Source organism: Peromyscus leucopus, chromosome 2 (assembly GCF_004664715.2).
Source record: "Peromyscus leucopus breed LL Stock chromosome 2, UCI_PerLeu_2.1, whole genome shotgun sequence".
Lineage (NCBI taxonomy): Eukaryota > Metazoa > Chordata > Mammalia > Rodentia > Cricetidae > Peromyscus > Peromyscus leucopus.
Genome location: NC_051064.1, coordinates 91,599,053 through 91,622,108, shown reverse-complemented (window position 1 = coordinate 91,622,108; position 23,056 = coordinate 91,599,053). Strand labels below are relative to the sequence as shown.

General features: G+C 39.2%; 1 protein-coding gene across 5 annotated transcripts in view; it reads right to left on the bottom strand.

Moving 5' to 3' along the window:
- The window catches only part of Focad (focadhesin), a 301,255-nt gene that overhangs the window by 115,351 nt on the left and 162,848 nt on the right, over positions 1-23,056 (bottom strand). For all 5 annotated transcript variants that reach the window (XM_028859771.2, XM_037202700.1, XM_028859770.2 and 2 more), the window contains 3 exons: positions 4,371-4,505; positions 1,878-1,928; positions 678-761 (listed from right to left, as the gene is read on the bottom strand). In XM_028859771.2, coding sequence (XP_028715604.1) covers positions 678-761; positions 1,878-1,928; positions 4,371-4,505 — 270 coding nt within the window. The remainder of the gene's footprint in view (positions 1-677; positions 762-1,877; positions 1,929-4,370; positions 4,506-23,056) is intronic.

Genomic DNA, 23,056 nt, shown 5'->3' with positions numbered 1-23,056 from the left:
GATTAAAGTCATATGCCACTACACCCATCAGATACTAGGTTTTATGTCTAGTTTAAAATAAAAATAACTGCCTAACATATACAAGGCTGGAGGTCCAGCCCCAACACTGCAATAACAGCAACAACATTAGTAACTTACTTATTTTGAAAGCTAAGATAATGCTATACTTTTTGCTGACCCATAAAAGGTAATGACATATCCTTCTTATCATATAAATCATTTTCTATCTTACTAACAAGGAATTTTCCCTTATGACATTTGTTGTTTGTGAAAAAATAAAGATCTTTAGCAGCACAGGAAATAGAAAATATGAATCTGTGGGGTCATGCTTAGAACTGAACTCCAATGGCACTCGGACTGAACAGGAAAGTGGTTCCGAAAGTGGCACAGAACATCTGGGCAAGCCATGACTCCAGTCACTTGCGGTGGCTCCATTTACACCACAGTGCCTTTCAGCTACTTCAAAGAGATGCAAACCCATCACGTAGGAAGTGTAAGACCACACAGTGTTACAGGCTAAAAGAATAGTGAACAAGTTAGATTATATGGATGCTATACCTAGAGGTACATATATATTCATCAAGAAAAGAGCAACTAACCAGAAATAAAGACATATAACGTCCCCCCCCCAAAAAAAAAAAATCAAGAGACAGCAGTGAAAAGGCAGAAGGGCTTACCTTTTCTGGCAAGTGAAGAATAGTGTGTTCTCCTGTGTTGAAGTGAGACAGAGATTTATATGCAGCACTTGCTACAATGGGATCCTGGATGAGACCAATGGAAAGCAACACACATCAACATCAGATCTAAAGGAGGCAAGAAAACCTTCCCTCCCCAATGCCAGACTGCTACAATCAATGTCTGAAGAGTGATATTCAAGTGTTACTTAGGCCAAAAGAACATTTACCAGAGGCTTGAGAAATCAGGTTTCTCATTTCACAGAAATACTATTTAAAAAGAAAGTAGCAGGGGCAAACAAATAAATAAACAAAAAACATCCTTAAGACAGAAATGAGAATGGCTGAGGAAAATCACCACGATTAAGCATTCTTCTGGAGAATCTGCCCCAAGTAGTAACAGAAAATAAAACTAAGCCAGTGGGCTCAGAAACACTGAACTTTTATCATAACTCGGACTTTAAGACTTACCTAATTACTCGAGTCCCTCTGCATTAGGATGACTTAGTGGGCCCGCAGGGGTGCACGGTCTGACAAGCCCATGTTTACCAGGACAAGCAAGCTGTTTGTAGCCCAAGTTCATGCACCCACAGGTCAAGTGTGACATCTCCAGCCCTCGGTACTCTTCACTGGAAATGGTGCCTACAAACCCACCCAAGGACTCGGGAGATAGCTTGTGCATTGAGAAAACATGACTTCCCGAGTTGATCTCAAGAACCTATCTATGCCCGCCCTCCCCAAAAAAGCTTGGCATGGTGGCACAGGAGTTTCCTGGGAGTCTACACTATTTGGTGCACTCCGTGCCGGTAAGGAACCTTATCTAAAAAAAGAGACAACTGAGGAATGGCATCTGAAGATGCCCTATGGTCTCCACATACATCAAACATACATGTTCCCACACAAACACATATACACCCTCATAAACACACAAACTATACTGTACTACACCTTCTATTTGGTACATTTATGTGGAAGGGCCAGAGCACAAAAAGAACCATATAAAAATAAGGGAGAATGTCAACAACCTTCACACCTGTCATCACTGAGAGTAGTTGAGAATGATTTTTAAATCTAAACGTACGAATAGTCACTTTTTAAAAAATCAAGACTTTAGTTCAAGAAAGCTATATTGTTTCTCTTGAGTCTTATTTCATAGCTCTTTCCCTAGGTTGTTCTGAATCACTGATATTCCTATGAAAATACCTTGTTTTGAGTGTGAGTCCAGAGGAAGCTGAGGACTTGGACTTTAAAATTCTGAAAAATCAGAAAACACAAAGGGAAAAAAATTAAGAAGAGGTTTAACTTGAAATGAAGAATCTGAAATAACAAATAGTAGAAATTAAGCTACTTTTTAAGTCACAGCATTATGAATTACTGAAGCTATTACTTAGACAAGAGAGCCACTCAAATTAGTCATCTGAACACATGTATCACTAAAAGTATACACTGAAACGCTGAGGTGACATAATCGAGAAAGATGGCCACTGTCTCTGACCTTTAAGTCCTGATACAAATGTCACTCGTTCCTGACACTAGTCTTAGCCCCCTGCCCAGAAGTTCACCTTCCTCTAACTGGATGCATGGCAGGAGCACAATAGCATGTGGTGTGATTAATTCCATTAGGTTGTACATGGTATACAGTAGTCACTGGGTCTTTTTCATATCCAAGATTTCCAACACCGATCCTAAACCTATTACTTTAAATGACAATTATTTAATGGATAATTAGTCAAACACAGAACTGTTTGCATGCTGGTGCTCAGTGTCTTCTTTGTGTCAGCCAGGGCTAGAGTTAGTGCTTGACCACTCCATATCATACTCAGTTCTTCTTTGCTCCTTGACTTTACCATTTCATGCCCCAGACCTCAATGAGAAACAACATTATACATCCTTAACATCAAAGCCTGATGACGCCAATTAGATCACCACCGTTCCTAATGGTTTCCCTAACAAGGTTAGTCGCTTCCTCTACCACACTCATTTGCCAGTCTTTGAAATTTGGAAGACAAAGACATGGAGATACTTTAGTAGAGGGTGTCTAGCTAGAAAGTCCTGAGTTCATACACCATCTTTCATTTAGTTAAGGTATTTACTTGCCTGGCATATTTCAGACACTCAATAAATGCTGATTTCTTAAGTGGATATGACTCAAAACCTCAGTGCTTCAATTTCAGTAAGAATTTGAAATAGCATCTACCATTATTTATCACTACCGTTAGGACCTAATATGGTTTGAATAAACGTATTCTGAGTCAATGAATAACTATACCATAACTTATGGAAGGCAATTTTAAAAGCACAATCCAATTTAATCGTGGACTCTATGATTCACTGTTTATAGTTTAATGGGGGAAAATTATATATCCCTGTAGTATAAAATAGAAATCACATTCATAGAACCATGCAAAGAAGTTTGAGAGCAACAGACTTCTGTTAGGGAAAAATTCTTGAAGGGTAGAATGAGATAGAGCAATTCCTTAATTCATAAAGCAGATTTTATTTTTAATTAAAGATGAAAGAAGGGGAAGTCTGATCAAAGGGAACAGCATGAATAAAAGAAATAGAAATGTTAGAAGACACATGGGAGGCACCCTTTGTACTACTGCATGGCCAGGCAAGGGACAGCAGGGAACTGTCGTGTAGTAGAAGGCAGGACTGCTTTGCTGGACCTCACTAGAGATGAACCAAAAGCTCTGAAATGAACAGGGATAGGCCCTGCGTAGCTCACACAGTTCATTCAGCAACTACATACCCAGGACATACTTTGTGCAGGCACAGTCCTAAATGTTCACCCACAGTAATGATGATTTTGATTTCATTCATTGTGGGGCATTTTAAAGAGTGAGAAATGGGGCTAGAGAAACAGTTTAACAGTTAAAAACATTCTGCTGTCCTAGAGGACCTGATGAGTTAAGTCTGAGAACCCACACTAGGTGGCTCACAACCATCTGTAACTCCAGCTCCAGAGAATCCAACACCTTTTTCTGGCCTCTGAAGATACCCAAACACACAGGGCACACATGGCACACACGCACGCGCGCACACACACACACACACCACATACACACAAATAAAAATAAATCTTTAAAGTTACTAGAAGTATTTTCTGATACTTCCATCTAATCCTGTGATTAGAAACACACAAAGGACTGTTACAGAATCTTAAAGCCTGGTAGAGTCCTTGATTCACTAAACTGGAAGTTCATCAGTGAAAATTCACTGCAGATCTTTGAAGGAAAAGAAGTAATGGTGAGAACAAGGGATTGTAGCTTATAAAAGTGAAGACACAAATGTAATTTTTATTGTTTGACTATTTCACTCAAAGAAGAACTAGGAAGACTGTATTAAGTAGCACCATAGGAATCTGACAACAAAGACCTCATGAGTGAAAGGCTATTATGATGATAAACATAACTATATAAAACCGAGAAAATATATCCTGCCTTTGTGAGTTTTATTGCTTATATTTTATGACTTAAAACATTAATAAATGTTTTTAAACTGTTAATCTTATATACTATTATTTTAGAAATGGAACGTTTAACATAAAATGCATTTTTAATATCTTGATAATTCTTATAATAAAAACACAATCTCCTTTTATGTAAACTAGCTGTAAAAACAAAGAATTAATTCAGGAAGTATTAATCACACACCTTTGCTCAAAATACAGCATCTTGGACTCCAAACACATACCTCATATTCAACTGTGTTGACTGTTAAAGAAGGAACCAGAGAAAACAGTTCACTCAGGGTCTTCAATATGAGGGGTCTCGTGTCACAACTCAACTTTGGAGAGAGAGCATTCCAAGTGGAGCGAATGCAAACCACCTATGAAACAAATGTAAAATGTCAATAACTAAGAAAATGCAAACTCATATAAAGTCACTAGGGTTTGCAATCCAGGCATGGTAGCATAGGTATGTAATCCCAGCTTCTCTGGAAGTTAAGGCAGTAGGATTCCAAGTCAAGTTTGTCTGTACTGCAAGACAAATTCAAGGCCTGGGCAAGTTAGCAAGATCCTGTCTCAAAACAGAAATTTAAAAAAGGAAAAGGGGGGGGGCACTGGAGATGTACCTCAGAGCTCAGTGAGAATACTCCTTAGTATGTAGGAGGCCCTGGGCTCGATCCCCAGTACCTCAAAGAGTAGCCGAGAGGACTCCATTCGAATGTAAGAAGAAAGAACATTGCTAGAAAATAAGATTTATAAGATAGCAACCATAAAGGGAAAGTTTTAAATCAATTTAAATTGCTGAAGATGCAACTTGCCTCACAAAATTGTTTTTTAACTATTTTGTTTCAGTTATCAAACAACTTACCCTGTTGTAGTTTAAATATCAAGCATACCCTGCCTCACCCCAAGCTTGTACCCAGCTCATGAAGCCCTTGGCAGGCAAAGCCCATGAGTGTTCTAGCCACATCAGTGAGTTACTCCATTGACAAGATAGGTTATTAGGAAGTGGCACCTTCCTAGTAAGGGAAAGGGGTCACCTGAGCTGTGCTTATGAAAGGTGTATCTCATGCTTGGTGTTCTCCCCCCCTCCCCGATGCTCCTCTACCTCCCCTGCCCTTGAACTTCCTAGGCTGCCACGAGATAGCCAGGCCTTCTCTACCATGGTGCTCTGGCTTCCTAGAACCCAAAGCTACAGAAACATGGCAGTGAGATGATAACTTGCGCACTCTCTCTCTCTGTCTTTCTCTGTCTCTCTCTCAGTCACACAGTCACACAGTCACACACACACACACACACACACAAAAAAAAGCTTCCTACATACAACATTAACTCCAGCTTTTATATGTGTGTGTATACATATATATGTGTATATGTGTGTACACCTAATTTTTGTTTTTTGGTTTTTCAAGACAGGGTTTCTCTGTGTAGCTTTGGAGCCTGTCCTGGAACTCATTCTGTAGAGATCCGCCTGCCTCTGCCTCCTGAGTACTGGGATTAAAGGCGTGCACCACCACCGCCCGGCCACCTAATTTTTTTAACATCCACTCCCAGAAACACACACTAAAAAGGTAAAATATTTCATCCAGAAAATTGGGGGGGGAATGATATATATGAATAAAAAATTCTCAGCTAATTTTGCCTTAGAAAAACGTTAAGGAGATGATAAAATAATTTTATTTTAAATAATTTGAGGATTTTAATTTCAGATTAAGAGGCTGCTAAGCTTAAATCTGAACACAAACACAAATGTTATGCTACTTGGTCCAATTTCCTTAAACCAGTGTTCCTAGTCATTAGGATATCTGATTTTACAATCACTCAAATGTCTTCCTTAATGTTAATTTTAGCTCTAACAGATGATTGTTTTCCACTGATGGATATTTTATTAAAAATTTTAAGACACAGGCAGAAAAAGTACCAACAAAGGGACATTTAGAATTTAACATGTTTAATCCTTCCAAAATGCCCAATTCTTCAGTTACATTGCAATTAATATATACACTTATCTCTATCTACAAACATAAATTATTAAGGAAAAATTATATGAAGTGGTAGTTATAGGCATGTCTAAGATATATGAATAATATATGATTAAAGGAAACAGATTAAGAAATGACTCAAAATAAAAGAGTAGAAACAATACCTCCAGAAAAACCTGGATTCATAATTTTTGCTGTTAGTTCTTCTTTCCATGAAACAGCAGAAAAAGAAATGTCCTTTGCTTTGGAATCTACTACATGATCCGATTTGGAGAAATATTTACCAAAAAAGGAACACTATGGGCAAGGCATGATAGTGAGCATGTTTACAAAAATACAGCTCTGGTATTTCAAATAATTGGTGTTTCAAACATAATAATTAATACAAATTTAAAAGATGCAATTCCTTAATAGCTACCCACAAAGCAGCATGCATATATCCAAAGCAGTACACAGAACCAGGAGGGAACACAACATAAAATACACTCCAGTCTGTTGAAGAATTTATCAAGCTGTATTAGAAAGAAAGTAAAACGTGCAATTCTAAGTTATTTGGCATGACTAGAACTGTGTTAAACATCGAATAGCTGAAAGAGGAATCTAAGAAGGAAAGAAATGTCATCAGGTGGGAATCTTGCCATTGGGTGTCAAGAGATGGTAAGGCTTGCCAAAGAACTTAGAGAAGAAATGGGCAGAAATCATGCAAATGTACCATAAGATAGCAGGCCAATCATAAAAAAAAAAATTGTGTGTTGGCACAAAAGGTATGCATGCTGGGAAGGCAGGTGGGTCACAGAATTCCTAGAACACCAAAGGATTTGGACAAATGTCATTTGAAAAGAAAAGATACCCCAAAGATTTCAGAATTGAGGAACACACAAAATGGAAGAGTGCTACTCTATAAGGAAGCCTTGTTTGATAACATTACTCTGTGATTCTTCTAAAGGTCATGTTGTAGCCCAAGTCAAAGTAGTCACCAACTCTCCTCCTCTCTGACTTCTAACGACTCCCCGAGACAGAAGGGCCACAGAGCTTCCTGAAATGCTACACCCATCAACTGATTGTCCCAGTTCACTGCTTACCTTAAATGCCCACCTAATGCCGATCTTGGTTGTTTCAACTTCTATGTTAAATCCCATTTCTGCAATCAGGTTTTCTCTTAAAATTCAAGTCCTCTTTTGATTTCTCTTTTTCCCCTTCAACTTCTAACATTTAAATTGCTGTGTCTCTCAGTTTAGCATTTAATTATATGTTGTCTGCTACTGCTCACTATTTTTGTGTGTGGAAACTGTCTCTTCAACTAGATATTAAGGTCTTAAAAGACAATGACCATGTAGCCTGCTTCTTATCCTTCACTCACCTAGCACAGTTGTATGTCAAAAATTATCTGCCTTCATTGAGTACTAAAGGCCACACAACATGGGATGGGGGCAGGAAAAACATCTCAGGGACAGAACAGAGAATTAAGAGAACTGCAATGACCATTTGGTATTGGATAGCCAGTTGGTTTGCTCCTCCCCGGGGAAGACTGTTTTTCGCACTCTCAGCATTTCTTGGGGGCTGCAGTTCTTTGTGTAGGGTTGAGGCCTCCTGCTTTCTTTCCCTGTCCAAGTTAGCATGTCTACTGTTGTTGTCCTATTCAGCTCATGTTTAAGCAGTCAAGTTAGTGAGACTTTATGGATGCTTTTTTCTGTCATTCTAGAAGACATAATCTCACAGCAAACTTCCTGTTTCTCTGATTCATACCCTCTTTCCACACCCTCTTCCACAATGATCCCTGACTTAAATGTGGAAATTATTTTATATTTATGTATTTAGGAATATATATACATGCATGTAACAACAATTAATTAAAAAAAAGAGGACATGAATTGAGGAGGGGGTATATGGGATGGCTTGGAGGGAAGAAAGGGAAGGGTAAACGATAGACTATAATCTCAAAAAATAAAAGAAATAATTAAAAATTTTAAAAGCCTGAAACAGTAATCTAGCAAATCTAAGAATGCCAAACAAGAATGATTATAACCATCTCTTTAATTCAGAAAGAAAGAAAGAAAGAAAGAAAGAAAGAAAGAAAGAAAGAAAGAAAGAAAGAAAGAAAGAAAGAAAGAAAGAAAGAAAGAGCGAGCTCAGGATATGAACTGGAAACTGCCTGGCACCTAACAACCTGGGTCAAAACCAAAAGCAAACCAAGTGGAAGGAAGTAGAGGGCACACTCCTAGGAATAAAGATCTGGGGTGAATTAGTGAAAATGAGATATCTGACATGTGTCTGACGAGGATTAAAGAGAAGATGTAAGGAGAACCATCCCACAGACAAGAGGGAAGACTCTATTCAGATGTGAGGTTGGTCAGACAATGCTGTCATCCAAATATTTCTATAAACCAATACACCATGGAAAAGTATGCCTCAGACTGCAATGGCATGCCAATGAACTTGCAGGGCCATCAAGTACAGAAGCACAAAGGGAACCAGTCCTCTCTGAGTGTGGAGTAAGAATACATCTCTGAAGCATATTCAGAGCTTTGGATTTTTTTTTTCAACTTTGTCTTCTACTTAGAAAGTTTTTAAAAATAATGCCTACAATGGTACTCTCTCCATGACCTATGAGAACATTCTAGGATCCTAGCAGAAAGCAGGGCCTTGCATGACAGCCAGGTAGCCTCGTCCAGCCCTCTACCCTTCCCGACCTGGGCTATTCAGATTGGATATGAGAGACTTAGCCTCAAGACTACATGGGGTCAGCCCACCTCTGTGCTCCATGGGTCTCCCTGAACCTTGCAGATATGGTCTGGTTAATCTGTCAAGATGTTTCAGATTAGTCTGGATTTATTCTGTTTCTGCTGATCATTAACCCATAAATCAATCTGTCTCCAGAAATAAACTGACTTATTTTTGTTTTGTATTCTGTTTTGGTCTTGGACAGGAACTTACTATTTAACGTGGGCTGGCCTTGAACTCATGGCCATCCTTCTGCCTCAGCTTCCTAAATGCTGAGGTTATAGGCCTGAGTCATCATTACTACCCAAACTGACTTCTTTTAATGTGCATAGTATGTAGTTGAGTTCAGAGGGGGGGAAAAGGTAGGAAGGGGGTTACCACATGGCAGAAATAAAGAGGTATATAAATGCATTATTGATATATGTATTTTAATGAAGTTGTCAGTTTGTAACCTAACAACTTCTTTTTAAATATTCATACAGAAATAGAAGACGTGCATATTAGCCTACTAAGGACGAGGAGTGGGAACTGAGACTCCGACTTAATGACTAGCCCTTGGAAGGATGATCCCTAGTTTAAAGGTTGGATTAGAAACCAGATAGCCAAGGAGTATGACATCAGAAATGGCAGTGAGCTGGGGTACCTGAAGCAATCTGCACTCTCAAATGCATACCCTAAAATTCTGCATATAAATATAAAAAGAGGCCCACCTAAAAATGAGTTCACAATGAAAAAATAAAAGTACCCAGTGGCAGAGCCTATGGTGAGTGTGAACTGTCAAAAGCAAAGGATTTCATCCTAAGATCTTACCATAATAAAATAAATAAAAGTGAAAACACTTAAAAGAAATAATGAGATGTTGTTTACATCTCAATAAAAGAATATCACAATGGAAAATAAGCGGCAAATTTTCAAAATAATAAACTAAAGGTGCTGGGATTTAAAAATCAGAATGGAGGGCCAGCTAGACGGCTCAGCAGGTTGCCATTTGCCCCACAGAGCCTCAAAATATGAAGTGGAGCCCCTTAACCCAATGAAAGGTAAAGAAGTGTCCAGACTCCACATTATAATTGACAGTTGAACACACCTGTAATCACAAAATCTAAGAGGTAGAGACAGGAGGATCATAAGCTCAAAGTTATCTGCTCAGTTTCATGTGGCGTCTGATGCCAGCCTAGACTACATAGGACATTTAAATAAGAAAGGAGTGAGACTTCTTGGGAGGGTAAAGGCACCTGCTGTCAAACTCTGACAACCTGAGTTTCATGTCCAGGACAAACATGATTAAAAAGAGAGAACAGACAACCAAATGTTGTCTTCTGACCTCAAAACACACACCATCGCATGTCTACCCACCCATATATATGCATACACACATGCATGTACACAAAATAAATAAAATGCAATAAAAATTTAATTGTAGTCATGGGCAACATTAACCTAACAGCCAGTACCCTAACTCCAACCCAAATAAGTAAGTGTTGTAAGATATAAAAAAAGGACAAAGTCAGTGCTATGCTTTGGATCTTAATCATCTCCCATATATCCTGTGTTTAAGGAACAGCCTACAGATCGTTGTGAGCGGGAGGTTTCCCGTCAAGGAATGCAACCCTCAGAGCAGGATATGGAGCCCTGGTCTCTTCCTCCTTCACCTTTCCACTTCTCTGCCATGAGACTGGCTCCACCACATCATCTACAACATGATGTTCCTTGCCACAGACCCAAAAGCAAAAGGGGCCAGTCAGCCAGGAACTAAAGCTCCCAAAACACTGAAGAAAAACAAAATGTTTTTCTTCTAAGTGAATTAGATTAAGTATCTGATACTGTAACAAAAAGCTAGCCGGGCGGTGGTGGCGCACGCCTTTAATCCCAGCACTCGGGAGGCAGAGGCAGAGGCAGGCGGATCTCTGTGAGTTCGAGGCCAGCCTGGTCTCCAAAGCGAGATCCAGGAAAGGCGCAAAGCTACACAGAGAAACCCTGTCTCGAAAAACCAAAAAAAAAAAAAAAAGCTGATGTCCCCCCACCCCCAAAAAAAATTCTAACCAATATTTACAAAGAAGTTTAATCTTAAAATGACCCTGGTTGGTTTGAGGACTGAGATAGTGAAAATGTCAGTCTAGCATAGAAAGCATACTGCTGTGCCAGAAAAGGGCACTCAAAAACAGGGTGTGGGCTTGTAGAGAAAGCAGAGTAGACACACCCTTAAAGCACTCTGAATGGTCAGCACTTGAACAATTTGAATAACCAGCGATTGGTAATTAGATTACAATTTGTAGCAATATTCATTGACACAGCAAATGGAGATATGAATTTATGGATACAGGAAAAGAAACAGTCCTTCCTTATAGAAGAATCCTAAGTGATAAATGTAGAAGCGATGAACGTGGAATCACCACCAGGCCAGTACCACAAGGCCCAGCACTGTCGTAGCAGCACATGCTGATAGGTGCCAAACTTGGTGCACTATACCAAAGCATCTCCCCTAAGAAAGCTATTAATTATAAATGAAAAGCAGTAATTACAGTAGAGAAATCGCCCTTAAAAAGGGAGCAAAGTCTACATTAACAGTAATAAAATATACAACACATCTCCCTTGGCATGATACACTAAGATGAGAACCTTAGTTCTGAAATCTTCCTGCCAAATCACAAGGAGTCATCAAATATGCCCAAATTAGGGAACATGTTCCCAAATAACTGGCCAGGAAACTTTAAAAGTATCAGGATCACAGAAGCCAAAGGGATAGAAGCACCAACACAGATCAGAGAAGAGTTCATGAAAACTAAGCTCTATGTGGAATGCTGGGATAGAAGGGGAAACCTGGCGACAGCGGAATAAAGCGGCCAGCTCAGGGACAGCCAGGGCAGCAGTGTCAACCTCTCAGTTTTGGTAACTATACTCAAGTGACAACAGCAAACAGTTCAGATCAGAGGAGGCCAGGTGGGAAATGTTTAAGAGCTCAACTTTTTGCACTACTTTTAATAAGACCTTTTAAAGGAAATAATTCGCATATAATTGCCCCGGTTAAGTGATTCCTAGAATACATACAAATTTGTATTAGCACCCCAAACGGTATGAATTCATTTTGATCACCCTTCCTCCAAATCCCTACTCACTGCTTACTCTCCATTTTCCCTGAGCCTTCCCACCCTGGGGAAGCAGAAGTCCACCTTCTGTCTCTATCAGTCTGACTGTACTTGACTTTTCCTGTAAATGAAATCAAAGAGCAACTGCTCCTTTATAGTGGGCAGCTTCAGTGTCGGATGCCGTTCTCAAGGTCATCATGTTGCAACATGTATTGGCACTTTTAATTAAATATTATTCCATTCTATGTAATGTATTTTCCATATTATTTTTAACTTCTCCATAACATTTCAAAATTACTGGTTAAAAAAGAACAGAAAAAAAAGCATTAAAGAGATAATGGCTAAAAATATCCCGATTCAATAAAGACATAAACCTCTACCTTCAGTCTTAAGATAAAATGTTTGTTGCTGCTGCTGCTGCTGCTGCTGTTGTTAACACTATGAATGGTAAATGATGGAAACAAAGAAAGCATTTTCAAAGCTAAAAGGAAGAAAAACACATACTACCTGTCAAGGAACAGCTTAAAACAACAGACTTGTCAAAGTTAACAAACCGGAAGACTGTGAAATAAAATCATAAGTGCTGAAGAAACTGCCATCCAGCAGTGCTAAATCCACCATTCAATAGTAAGGGAAAAAACAAGTAAGAATATAAAAAAAAAAAATTAAGTATATAAAACCAAGCCAGGCATGATACCTACAAATTACATGCAGATAGAAAGTTAATTCTTGCCGGGCGGTGGTGGCGCACGCCTTTAATCCCAGCACTCGGGAAGCAGAGCCAGGTGATCTCTGTGAGTTCGAGCAGCCTGACTACAAGTGAGTTCAGAAAGCGCAAAGCTACACAGAGAAACCCTGTCTCGAAAAAAAAAAAAAAAAAAAAAAAAAAAAAAAAAAAGTTGAAAGTTAATTCTTAAGTACAAATGACTCAATGTCTTGTTGAGTTTGTCTAAGAAGCAATTCATACCAGTCTAAGTGCTTTCATTATGCATATTTTATTGCTAGGGAAAATGATAATTTCCCCCATGTTATTCTTATAAAATAGTAGCAACACTGAGTGTAGAGATTAAGGAGACTGTGCAGTGAGATGCACTAAAAGGAGCACGGGATTGGAGTCGGGGACCTCAGGCTTTCCCATTCCATAGCTGTGGGACTACAGCAAACCCATTGATCTCTCTGCCTGTTTCCCCAGCTGCAGAGTGGAAACAATGCTAGTAACACCTGCTCTTTGGATAGCATGAGGTTGACAGTAAAGGCTGCACGGAGACAACTGCATATGGACGTGCTTTACGTGCTGAAAAAGATGGTTATTGCTGTTATAGCCAATGGGAGGAAAACCAACAAACCCCAGGAGCATCGGGGCTTTTGCTCTTAATTCCTGTGCTGTAAAATGACTTTGTTCCTGCATGGAGAACAGAGCGCTATCTCCTAATCTTACTTTCAAAAGCTATTTCCAGAAATTCCTGAGAGCAGCCTACTCCTTTTGTCCTGATTCTTTACTCCAACAGAGGGAGAGCTTTATAAAAACCTTTAGACTATGAAAAATGCCTCCTGTGCCCTTTTCATAATGAAGGTAAAAAGAAACTGCCTTTACAATTAAAGGACTCAAGCCTTCATCACATAGAGAAGCCCTCTTAAGCCAATTCAGCACACACAATTCATAGAACAGGATGCTTCTGTTACCAAAGTACAATAAGCAGGGATAAGAGGAAGCATAAAGACACGCAATCGATGGAACAGAAACAATGGAGGGAAAGCACTCTTTCTTACCCAAATAATATGGGCTTAAAGGTTATAAATATTTTTAAAATGACTAACACAGGTTCATTTACGCAATTTCAGTACTTTAATGTTTGAGACTAGTTCATTAGGAAGGCAGTGTTGTAGGAAAAGAAACACAAATTGGTATAAATACAGAGTTGCCTTTTTAAGTCTCCTACAATCCAAAGGGCAGCCATTCCGATGCTTTTGCTCTTTGTCCTGCTCATAGCAAAGAATACAAATGCACTCTTCTAAATCCCACCATGGCTAAGTGAGGAAAAATTATCTGCTACTCTCATATTAACAAGCCCCAACACCACTAACCCATTCCCAAAGTTTCTCGGGGAAACGACTCAGCGTTTTGAAGTGCACCCTTAAAGCATTCAGATACCAGAAGAGGGAGGCAAAAAAAGTGTACAAGTTACACAAGCAAAAGCTGACAGTCTTTTATCAGACAGACTAATCTACACACGAAGCAAGCAATGGAGGTTTCCTGGCTCTCGGGTCACCAGGCTTGCAATGCAAGCCCTTTAACCTGCTAAGCCATTTCCTCACTCTGATTTTTTTAAGGACAACTCTTCCCTTTCTCCTTAAACAAAGGTCAGACCCCAAGGTGACAGAGGAAAATAGAAATTCAATCAGCATAGCTTAAGACCCACCCACCCAACTACAGGAAGGTTGTCCAGGAGATAAAGAATAAAAAGCAATGAGTATTTACTAGCACAAGAACGAAATATCATCCACCTATCGCTGGCCATTATAGCACTTGCCCATAAATCCCAGTGCTCTGGAGACTGACATAGGAGGATCATGAGTTAAAGCCAACCAGACCACATTTAAGAACCTACCTTAAAAAAAAAAAGCCAAGTAATTTAATATTACTCACTTAAATTTTAAAAGTCTTTAAAATAGAAGACTACAATAAGCATATCTATTCAGAAGAATGGCCTACTGACTTTTCTTATTGACAATTGATGTGCTATGTGCCACAAATACTTGATAAATTAACCAATCTCAGTTGACCCTCCAAAAATTGTAACTGTAAAACAATTACAAACTGAAAAGATGATGCTCTGATACATCTATGAAGCCTGAACAACGTGTGTAAGATAGAATTACACAGTCCCAATTCCAAATAACCAATACAGACTAACCGAAACCTAAGGTGACTCTGTCCAATGGAAATGGCTCTTCTATCCCATCTATACACACACTTGGGGGATAACAATAGGAATAGCTGCATTACACACACAGTGCTATCTGTAACTCCCCAATAACAAGAAGGAAACAGCCACTGCCCCTTCCAGTAGATGGAATCTCCTCCTTAGGAAGATCTGATTTAAACATACAATTTTATTACCTACTAGTATAAGGGGGGGAATTAACTGACCTTCTTTAAGAATTGAGTTATTCCTCAGTGTGAGAAATCCAGAGAGTTCAAATAAAAATATTTCCTATAATAAAGGTCCAAGCAAATGCAAACAAGGTTTTTTTCCCCACCCATATAAATGTAATCTCTAGCACAGTATTTCCCCAAAAAACAAATTTGTTGATGAATAAATGAAGGAACAAATGATGTTGATAATCCTACCACCACCTATCATAGAACTTTCTCTGCAAGAGATAGAAGGTTACTATTTCAGGATTTAAGAGCCACACACTGGCTAAGTATTACCATCATAGCAACTAGAGGACTGTGCCCCTGTAGCATGTAGCCCAAACCAATATATAAACAAATGAGTATGCCTATAATCCAATAAAACGTTATTTGCAAAAGCAGAGAGTGGACTAGATTGAGCCAAGTAGCCATTGAAACTATAATATGTGATTGTTAATTAGAGACAACTTCACAATTAAATTAGGTGAATGCTCTGAAAGTGCCATGTGCGTGTGACCCTTCACGAGAGAAAGGATCTTCTTATAATACAGTGTCTGATTCATCAGGTCTATTGCGAAGGCTAAGAGTCCTGCTTCCTAACCAGCTCATAGGTGATAGTAACTAAAGAAAACCAGATTTTTAGGAGGTGCATCTCTGTAAGTTTCAGTCCAACCTGGTCTACACTGGGGTTCTGAGCTAGCAAAGGCTACATAATGACAGCTGTTTCAAAAACAAAAAGCAAATGAGCAACAAGAGGAGGAAGCGGAGGAGGGGAAGGGAGGAAGGGAACGAGGAAGACAATATTTTGAGTTACAAAATACTAAAGTGCATTAACAGATTTCTCTTAGAATTTCAAAACAGTCAGAAAATTATAAGTGAGGCAATAAGCCCAGACTTTACTAGAATAGTCCCAATATTGGGAAATTTTATGCCCCCCCTCCACCCCAATGCCATAAAGAAGTCAAATTGACCTCGGATTCTAAAGTTCAACCTTTGATTGCACTCTTCCACTTATGAGAGGCATGAAGGGCCAGGCGGTGGTGGCGCACGCCTTTAATCCCAGCACTTGGGAGGCAGAGGCAGGCGGATCTCTGTGAGTTTGAGGCCAGCCTGGGCTACCGAGTGAGTTCCAGGAAAGGCGCAAAGCTACATAGAGAAACCCTGTCTCGAAAAACCAAAAAAAAAAAAAAAAAAAAAAAAAAAAGAAGAAGCCTAGAGGTAGCAGAGGCTGCCATGGGAACATGTACTACAGAGCTCCTGGTAGGGAGTAATTGCATAAGTCATGAACTAGATATAGAGTGAAAAATAATAAGGAAGCTGATGTCAGATAGGTGATAATGGAGATCATATGAAAGAGTGATTATATACCCAGCATTGCTAGATCATGGTAATGTCCAAAACACTGATTCAACTGTACAGAAAAATTTGAGATCACGGCATAATATAGGACAGTGAGGAATTATTTGTGCTCATGCACTTTCTAAAAGTGTCTTGAAAACTTTCACAAGTTGGTGTATAACATATATTAGAAGGTTGTGGTAGACTTCTTTGCTAATATATAGTAAACATTGCCAACTTAATATAAAACTGCTAAAATACTTTACTAAGTTTATACCATGAGATAAAAATGTCACTTCAAGATCTATAATCATCCATTTTTATAAAATATATAGGTGTCTTTTTAATACTAAAAGGTAGATATATAACTTGTTTCTTTTAGAAACTGCATTTTCATTGTATTTCCTTCTCAGTTTTATCCAAATTCATTTTCATGGGTGAAAGCCTGCTATGGATCACCAGTCCAATGTCCCTACCACAAAAATGTGCATATAAATCAAAACTATTTTTCATTTTCTAACACCGCAAGATTTCACGTCTTCTTAAAGTAAGTTGCACAATGGTCACACAATCCAGACATAAATATATTGGAAATATTAAAAAGCAATCATTAGACAGGAACGGTTAAAAAGTCAGAAATGGCAACGGTGTGAGCAGAAATGGTGACTTGATTTAAAAATGCTTTTCCAAGTTGGTGTTTTAAATTCTCCTTTTTCTGGTGCCTTGGTACTGCTGTAAGTCACAGTGATGAACCAGGAAGGACTGACAGTGAGCAGAGCTCACTCTTCCTTTCACAAAGTGAAAGGCAAACTGAGAAAAGGAGAATGGAGAAAGGACAAAGAGCGTGACCTTGTGTAGATGAATATTTGTGAGGAGGACGCGGTGCAATTCAAGTTCTGGAAATGGAGTCAGTTTAAACTACCCTTGGCTGCCTCTCCCTTAGGACACTGAACATCATTCAATGTTGGGCTACAGAGAAGGCTCAACAGTTAAGGGCATTCCCTGCTCTTGCAGAGGATCAGGGTTTAGTTCCCAGCACCCACAACAAATGACTCAGAACCAAGTAAACTCCAGCTCTAGGGAACTGGACATGACCTTACCTCCTTGGGGACCTGCACATGCATGGTACACATAATCTCATGTAGGCACATGCACATAAATAAAATAAATAAAAAATTCTCCTTTACAAGAAAGCCACTTAATCTCACAAACACAGCAGCTTGTAGACCTCTCCTTTAATGAACTGTTCACTGCAAATTATAAATGCTGACATCCTGTACCCAAGTCTTTTAAGAGCAAAACAAAACCAAGCTGCTGTTAAGCAAATACTAAAAAGTTCAAAATTTAATTTCCATAAAAATTCTACAAATCTAAGCGAGCTATTAATGCCATCTTGAATTATTCTCCATAACCTACAATGCAATTGAGGACTTTAGAGAGTACCGGAAAAACATCTGTGCTACAGCAGTGGTGAAGGCGCCTTCCGAGACAGCATGCAGCAGCTGCTGACAAACGAGGGAGGGAGCGGACTGACTTGCTTCAGTCTATCTGCCATGGGAAAGAGTACTGAAAAGAAGACGGGAAGAGGAACACAAGAGGAGAGGCTAGACAAACAGGAAAGAGGAAAAATAACCCTTAACATTGAGCAGGGAAAGGGGATGACGAAAGCCCGTCATTACTTTCCTCACTGTGCTCGCAAGAAAACCCCACTAGCTTTACTACTCCTCTATCCAAATTTCCAGAGAAAATCTTGTTGTTTAAACTGCTTGCTTATTTTTAACTAATTAATGTATATAGAAAAATGCTTCTTTCCCTCCAACACTTTTTAAATGTAATTGTCTACTTTCCAAAAAAAAAAAAAATCACTAATAAAGCAAATCACTAACTAATAAAAGTGCCACCAGGATTAAGTAATCAATTATCAGAATGTATTCTATAAAAATAACAGTAATAATAATAACCAAAATCAGTATACCACAATCTGAAATTCATTAACTATATTATACCCATGTGTTCATTCGATTAGATGCCCAAACAGGCCATCAGCACAGTATGGTACCCCTGATAAACTGTTAGTTTAAAACAACTGGGGGGGTGGGGTGCTCTGGGAAGATAGCTCAGTGGGTAAAGCACTTTTCACAGAAGCAAGAGGACCAGAATTCCAATCTACAGCATCCATGTAAACACCAAGTGGGCAGAGCAACCCAGCTGTAGTTCCAGATCTCCAGAAGCAGAGACAGGATCTCAAAGGCAAGCTGGCTAGACAGACGAGCTGAACTGGCAAACCTCTGGGTTCAAGGAAGAAATCCTGACTTTATTTTTTTATTTATTTATTTATTTATTTATTTATTTATTTATTTATTTACATTTAAGCTGGAAAGTGATAGAAAAAGATATCCAATGTCAACCTGTGGCTCCACATGCATATATACATATATGCCTGCAGACATGCAAAACATACACATGTACATGAGTGAACTCCACACACAGATACATTCAGAAAAAATCACAAGAGTATGTATAGTATGGTCATACTCACACTATGTATACTTTCATTGTATACATAGCAGTTATGACTTTTAATCTTTTCTTAATCTTCTCTATAATTTGTTTTTCAACTTTGATGGTTTGAATGAGAAATGTCACCTATTGTCTCAAGCATCTCAACATTTGGCCCTCAGCTGGTGCCACTGTTTCAGGAGGTTTAGGCAGTATGGCCTTGCTTGAGGAAATACACATCATTGGGGAAAAAGTTTGAGGTTAAAAAGCCTCCATCACATTTTGTCTGTTCTCTTTGCCTTGTACTTGCTGTTCTAGATGTGAGGTCTCAGCTCCCTCCTCTGGTTGACATGCTCTGACAAGCTCATTGCACAGGAACAATAAGCTCAAATAAACTCTTCCTTCAATACGGTGCCTTGGTCATGGACGTTTATCACAGCCAAAGGCAAGCAACTAGTGCAGAAGTTGGTACCAGGAGTCTGGGTTGTTGAATAACGTGACCGTGTTCATTTTTGGAGAAATACGGATGATCTGGAACTTTGGAATGGAAAGGCAGTTGAATGCTATCAGCAGACGCTGATTGGGTCATCTTCTGAGAAGCTTGGAAGACAGTAGTAGTACTAAGAGCAATGTGGACTGTGGGGGTACTGCACACAGGGTTTCAGAAAGGCACACTATTTCACAGGGAACAACAGTATTAGTAAAATGGCTAGAAGCTACTTGTGTGGTATTTTGGCAGACTCTGGATGCCATCTGCCCATGTCCTAAGAACTTGCCTGAGTCTAAATTTAAAAGCAATGGTCTAATTCCTTTGACAAAGGCTAATTCAAGGAAGCATAATATTGAATCTCTGGTGTGGTTGTTATAAATGACAGTTGTGCAGGTTTGCAATTTGAAAAGAGTAGGCATTGCTGTGTGTGTGGGGGGGGGGTTGTGTATTACAGTTCAAAGAAGAAAAAAAAGAACAGCATCCACTAAACAATGTTGCAGCCAAGCCTTGTGCTGAAAGATGTAAGATCAGTCACATTAAAGAGAGGCCTACAGCAAGAGGGTGCCCTCAGAGCAAGTGCCCACCTACGTTTGCTTCCAACTTGTGAAAGAAAAAGGCTGAAGGCATTGTCTGCTCCCAGAGAACAACCGAATAAAAGCACCACTGCTAGTGGGGTTCAAGGGTTCATCCTAGGCTGGCAGCAGAACTTGGCAGTGCCATTCACATGATGCTGGCTTTAGAGCCACAAAGAATACAAGAGTAAAGAGGGCGTGGAATCTTTTTTTAATTACTCTTTTTTTAATTAAATTTTTTCATTTTTTTACATACCAATACCAACCACAGTTTGAGCTACACCCCTCCCTCCTCTTTTTCCGTTCCCTCCCCCACCTCCTATCTGTCTATCGCCCTCATCCACTCCTCCTCCATTCAGAAAGGGGTAGGCCTTCCATGGGAGTCAACAAAGCATGTCAATATCACATTGAGGCAGGAACCAAGCTCCTCCCCCTGCATCAAGACTGGGCAAGGCACGGAGAATAGGTTCCAAAAAGCCAGCTCATGCGCCAGGGACATGTCCTGATCCCATTGCTAGGGGCCCCACAAACAGATCAGCTATTCAACTGTCATCCACACGAGGGGAATCTTACTCCACAGGTTTTTGCACTGCTGAGTTTCAGTCTTGTTTTGGTCCAGTGTTTCCTCACAATGCACCCATTTCTCCTTTTGGTGATAGTAATGTATATTCTATGTCATTATATATTAGAAGTATATAATTTGCTTTTTATTTTATCAGGATTATAATTAAGAGAGTGGCTTGAGTCTCAGAAGAGACTTTGAACTTTTCAACTTTTTTGAGACCAAAAAACTGCGGGCACTTTGAAGTTGGACTGAATGCATTTTGCATTATGTTATGGCCATGAGACTCTGGAGACCAGGGAGCAGAATATGGTGGTTTGAGTTACAAATGCCCCCACAGTCTCAGGCTTGGACACTTCGTCCTTAGCTGGCAGCACTATTGGGAAGGTTTTGTGGTGCAGCTCTACCATTGTGTCACCAAGGACAGGATTTGAGAGTGAAATCCTCTACCACTTCTACTTCACTCTGCCTCCTTCTGCTTGCGGTTGAAGGTGTGAGCGCTTAGCTTCCTGCTCCCGTTGCCAGGCCTCCCTGCCATGACGGACTCTAGCCCTCTGGAACCGTAAGCCTGAATAAACTCTTCATACTCTAAGTTACCTTGGTCATGGTGTTTTATCACAGCAACAGAAAAGTAACTAGTACAGCAACCGTGTGTGTGTGTGTGTGTGTGTGTGTGTGTGTATAAAACACATATATTTTAACAGAAACATACATGCCTTTATGAGTTTGATTTTTCTTTAATTAAAATAGTTTATTTGGCTTCCTACAGCTTACATAAAGCTTTGTATATGACATCTAAAACTACTGTAGTTTTTCAGTTATATATTTGGCACGGTGGCCACTCTTTCATAAGAACTGACATTTACGGTTTCTCCATCCACCTACTTAAATTTTATTCTACAGGGAAACATGAAGGTTTAAAATAGCTATTCGTACTTTTCAAAACAGTGTTAAATGTCTTCTACAATGCATGGGAAACATAGTTCCAACACTATGTACCATTTTACTGACAGACACGTTTGTTACTCCTCCTTTCCAAAAACATAAGCCAGGACTAACAGCTATTCCTGTGACATCAACTGAGCACACATCTACTGGTAACTACATAATCCATAAACACACACCAGGGAACTACGGCATGCGCGCGTGCACACACACACACAAAGGAGAGTAAATGAATAAAAGATTTTCCGTTTCCTATAAGACACAACGAAGAATAGCATCCTAGAAGAGGAGACTTAGCATGTGAGTCCTGGAAAACACTATGCTATGTGAAAGTCATCATGGAACACCTCATACTGTGTGGTTCACTTACATAAGATGTCCAAAACTGGTAAAGCTATAGAGATAAGAAGTAGCACACTAGTTATATAAGGCTGAAAGTTGGACTACAGACAGAGATGGAGACATTGTGGGGTGACAGCTGAAAAGAATGGAGATTCCTTTGAGAATGATGACACTGTTCCAAACCTGGCTGTTAAGGTTTTAAACTCTATGAATATAATTAAAAAACAATGCTATTCATTTTAACTGAGTGGCCTTTATTGTATATGAATTTTATTTCAGAAAAGCTCGTTTTCACACAAAGCTTCGATTTATCATAACTGCAGGGCAACTGATGTTTTGGCATCAGTTGGATCTGAGGTCAAACCTCACTGTGCAATATTAAACCCAAACTTACCAGAGAGATAAAGAAGGTCACCTCAGACTAAACAAGGGAACAATCCATCAAGACTTACAATGCTAAACAAATAAACACCAAAGTCAATGACATCCAGCTGCATAAAGCAAATGCTACTAGGTTTTTAAAAAGGAACAGATCCACCCCAACAAATTAACAGTGCACAACTTCAATGCCCTGCATTCCTCCAATAGACGGATCATAAAACAAAAACAAAGAAATAATAGAGCTAAACAACATCAAGCGTGCCTTTCCATATGAACACTAGACACAGATTCTTCTCAGCAAACCGTGGAACTCTTACTAAAATAGATCCCACATTGAGACACAAAACACAGTCTCAACAAATAACCGGCACACTGAAATGCCCCTTGTATTTCATCTGACCACAAATGGAACAAAGTTTGATCTCAACAACAATAGAAACTACAAAAACTTACATTTATGGAAATTGAACATACTATTTAATGATGAATAAATCACTGAACAAATAAATTACAAAAATTACAAATCCACAGAACTGAATGAAAATGAAAACACAACAGACCACAATCTTTATTATACAATGAAGGCACTTCTAGGAGGGGAGATTTATAGCTGTAAGTGCCCACAACAAAAACTCAGAGAGAAGCTAAAGAAACAATTTAATGATGTACCTTGAGGCCTTAAAAAAGTATGAACAAACAATACCACAAAGCAGCTGGCATGGAGAAATAACCAAGATTAATGCAGAAATTAATAAATTAAAAACAAAGCAAACAATACAAAGAATCAGTGAAACTAACTGCTGGTTCTTTGAAAAGATTAAGATTGACAAACCTTTAGCCAAATAATGGAAAGAAAGAGAGGAGATCCAAATTA